General features: G+C 35.0%; 1 protein-coding gene across 3 annotated transcripts in view; it reads right to left on the reverse strand.

Annotated features, from left to right (window-relative positions):
• Window positions 1-1,916: 1,916 nt before the first annotated feature.
• The window catches only part of UNC13C (unc-13 homolog C), a 134,873-nt gene continuing 132,675 nt past the window's right edge, over window positions 1,917-4,114 (reverse strand). For all 3 annotated transcript variants that reach the window (XM_017742683.1, XM_017742682.1, XM_008639998.2), the window contains one exon: window positions 1,917-3,436. In XM_017742683.1, coding sequence (XP_017598172.1) covers window positions 3,151-3,436 — 286 coding nt within the window. In that variant the 3' untranslated portion in view covers window positions 1,917-3,150. The remainder of the gene's footprint in view (window positions 3,437-4,114) is intronic.

Consider the following 4,114-nt stretch of genomic DNA (forward strand, 5'->3'; position numbering starts at 1 on the left):
GATACAAAGAACTACGCACATCCAGTTCCATCTAATAGATGTTTCCTTTGGTATTTCAGCAGTTTCCTGGGTTCAATGTTCATATGCAAAGGAAAGGCGACTTCCAGTGCTGTGTTCTTAATTCAGGTGTCATCTCATATGGCATTATAAAAAAAATTATTTGAGATAAGTTGTTTGAGATTTTCAGAATGGCTGCTAGTTTTAGCTTCTTATATGTCTTTAATTCACACATTACTAATTCCCTTCTTTTATCAGATATTAGCTACAAAATGCTTTGAGAAAAATTTAATTCAGTTTCTATATTTGGCTCTTATATTTTCATCCTAGAAAACAAAATAAAAAGGGCAAAAATACTTTTCTCCGTCTTTATTGAACAGTTTTATGTAAAACTGTCAGTTCTGAGTATACAGGTTGACTTGAAGAGCTGTCATATGACAGACTTCTCTAAATGCATTTGCTCTTTTCAGGTGCACATCAAATGGTTTCCATGTAGTCACTGTTCCTTGGAGAATGGAAAATTTGTTCTCAAAATAATCTTGCTGTTCCCTGCTGTCTTTTTTCTCCTTTATTTCCCTAAGTGCATATGTGTATATTTGCTATCTTAACGAACCAATACAAAAGGAATTCCAATTAGAGTTTTGATTACATCGGTTGTCACTGAGAAGGGAAACTGCAGGAACAGCTGTCACTTCACTTAGGTTAGCTCAGTTGAATTAAGAAAATTCTCATGAGTTGTATTTTTTAAATGGGATATTTACTTCCCTAAAAGAGATTATAACAGCCTTTAAAACAGCACTGAAAACTCTTCCATATCAATCATTTTGACTGTGTGAAATGTGTGAGGTCCAACTGCTTGTGCTACACAATTGCATATACTTGTATTTTGATCCATAACAATGTTTAAAACAGTCCTTTGGTGTAGTTAGCACATTTTCCTCTTATCTTCCACATGACAAATTCTGATATATAAAGTATTTCTGTTAAAAACAGTGAAACATTAAACTGTACTGTGTAAAGTTGTGGATTATAAGGGATGCTTTTACCAGCTTGCCTGATTACTTCTGGTGCGTGCAGCTGAGGGAGACCACTACAAGCAGTAATTGACTGCCTTGACTGATTCAGTTGTTACTCCTTTATCCCGAATCTCAGGGATAAAGTTAAGTGGGTGGTGATGACATTATGCACTAAAATATGTGCCATTTTACAGTAGAATAAACAGCCACAGAAAAATATGATGAAAGTGCTCCAGGTAAAAATACCAGAAGCTGTTTATTCCAGCCTTTCTGGTTTAATTCACAGAGCCAAAAATGATACATTTGAGGAATTCCTTTTGCATCTTGTCCACAACAGTGTTCTGTAGCAGGAACCACCTCATCTCTTGATTATTCTCAGTTTTTACTTGAAATTGAGTCTGTGTCTGCTGTTGACACTTTGGGCTATAGCTTACAGAAATACAATTTGGAATCTATGATCCTAGGGGAGTGCTCTTAACTCTCTAAAGGCTCTGCAGAACTTCCCTAAATGTCTACACATACTTATGACAGATCTACTTTTTAGTATTCAAGGAAGAAATTTGAGGATGTTCAAAGACCTTAAAATCTCATCTAAAAGGATATCCTGGAAACAATCTGGTTTACCTGCATGGAGTCTTCTGTTACATTTTTAGAAGGCTGACATCGATGTACAAACTACACGTCCTCCCTTCCCTTAGTTATTTTTTCCCTAAGCAAAGCTGAAAACTCCAACCTGTGTATTGAGAAACACTTGTGACCAAAAGCAATGACAAATGTGTTTAGCATTAGACAATATTCTTCAATTTATATGTATGCGTATATATGTACATCTACCTAATTTATTATATTTTTTAGGACACTGACATATCAAATCTTACACCTATAGAACAGCCAAATGCCAGACAGAGTAAATCATACTTTAATATATTATAAAGCTATATAGTAAGCCCACTCTACGGGCTTCATATGCACATAAAACCAATAGTTACATAAATAATATCAAATGGCAAAACTAGAAAGCAGTTTCTGCATACTTTATTTTACAATTCCTCACTAAATGTATTTACAGGACACAGAGTTTGCTTTAGTGCAATACATAGTAATGTTGCATAAGTACAAACTGTTGAACTTTTCTAAAAAAAATTAAAGAAATAAAGCACTTAACTGATGTTACAGCTAAGTATGTAAAGCAACATTAATAACTCTGAGTGAAAATGCTAACAGCATCTTTTCTTCTCACAAACAATTTATAGAAACAAACCACAAACCGGCATGACATATTCCAAACTACTACCCCTTGTACAGTACCATATCATTTAAAAAAATCACTTTTTAAAAGCACGTATAGTGTACTGTACAGCAGCCTGTTTCTACAGATACTGACTTACTCTTTTAATACAAATATGATATTACCATGGCAGTTTTGAAGAACAAAGTTATCTCGAGATATCGAACATCAGTAACAAACTCTGATAAGCACAGCTTCTTGAGAACCTGCTTTAACAGCATTTCTTCACAGTGATATTTATGAAAGGTTGGAAAAAGAGATTAGCATAAAATATTCCCATCCTTTTTCAGATTTTTATGCAAAAATCATTACTTTATATTGGTAATTATAAAATTACAAACACTTTCTATAAGTAACTGCATCTGTAGTAATGATAGAAAAAGTCATCAGTAAGACACCTAAAATGAGGCTTGCATAACATGAGAGTTTAAAGAAAACTAAGTACACGTCATTTTTAAAACAGGAGTAAGGGATGTAACTTAATTTAGAATAAGCAACACAGTTTAAGACCTATAATCAATTAAAAAAGCTACTTATTTATTAATAAATGTTAAAAAATAATGGAATTGTGATGAGGTGAAATCAACGTTTAAAAAGATATGATGAAACATTTACTCTTAATCTTAGTTTTGGCACTTCATTGGAACAATTACTTTAACAAAGACCAAAATATGTATAAAAGATATACAGCTCCTTGACATACCTTGCAAATGTAGTACATAAGTACTGGCAAACACTGAAAACACAGTTAGTTAAACATTCCCACAGATTTGCACATGCATGCACTAGTCAGACAACAGCATTGTATTTATGTTCTCGGCGGTGACAATCTTGCATTACTTGGGTATTTTAGGCCATTTCTTCAGCAGATCTTGTTTCTGTTTTAAGTCTTACAAATTCTTTAGCAACTTCGTCATTATTCCTCTGAGAAAGTATTCTAAGGATTGTTAAGCCAGTCTCATCTAGGGAGATGTTCCTCAGCAGGGGGTACCAGGACGCACAGCTGCCTCTGTCGATGATGCCCTGCAGCTGGATCACTGTCATGCCGACAATGCGATCTTCACGGGCAAAGCAGTAATCCTTCACTGACAGGTGAAGTTCGTAGGCTCCTGGCTTATCTTCGTTACTCAGTAGGCTGTGTGGATTAACAATATGAATTTAGAACAAGGAGTTCAGTTTAGTTCCCCCAAGGAATTAATTCACTCTAGAAATCTTGGAAAAATTAAAGCGAGAGTGGTAGTTGAAGTTTTGTAGTTCCATTTTGTTGCAACACAATAGCTAATTTTAAACTTTCTACACAAGTAACCCTTCAGATGTACTGGTGATGGGGTCTCTGTTCTCAGCAGCCCGAACAGAAAGAGAATTCCCTCAATAGCAGAAACAGGCAATTACCTTTCCCTAGAAAGTACTTAAAATGTTCAGCTAGTTCCCCAGCTGTCAGCACCATGACTTTAAATCAGCTTCAAAAAATACAGAAAACCCTTGGCAGCAGGCATCAAAAGGAGCTTTGTGGTAAGACAGAGACAGTGAACTCATTTCCAGTCAGGGTTGGAGGGTAAGGGGAGGAAAAAAAAATGATCTCAGAAAAGGGCAGAGAAGCACTAAATTTAAAACTCCAGGTTAAGTGGAAATTTCTTACTGATTTAAGGATTAAATGATAATAGCATTAGATAAACAATAACATTAACACATGCACAACCCTTTACACATTTAGATATCTCTACAGTCGTGAAGGCCCAGATATCTAGAAATAATAATTAATGCTTCAGTCCAAAAAGCTACCTAGGCCAAAAGATTCCTAGGGATATAAATA

This window comes from Corvus brachyrhynchos, unplaced genomic scaffold (assembly GCF_000691975.1).
Source record: "Corvus brachyrhynchos isolate BGI_N302 unplaced genomic scaffold, ASM69197v1 scaffold97, whole genome shotgun sequence".
NCBI classification, from domain to species: Eukaryota; Metazoa; Chordata; class Aves; order Passeriformes; family Corvidae; genus Corvus; species Corvus brachyrhynchos.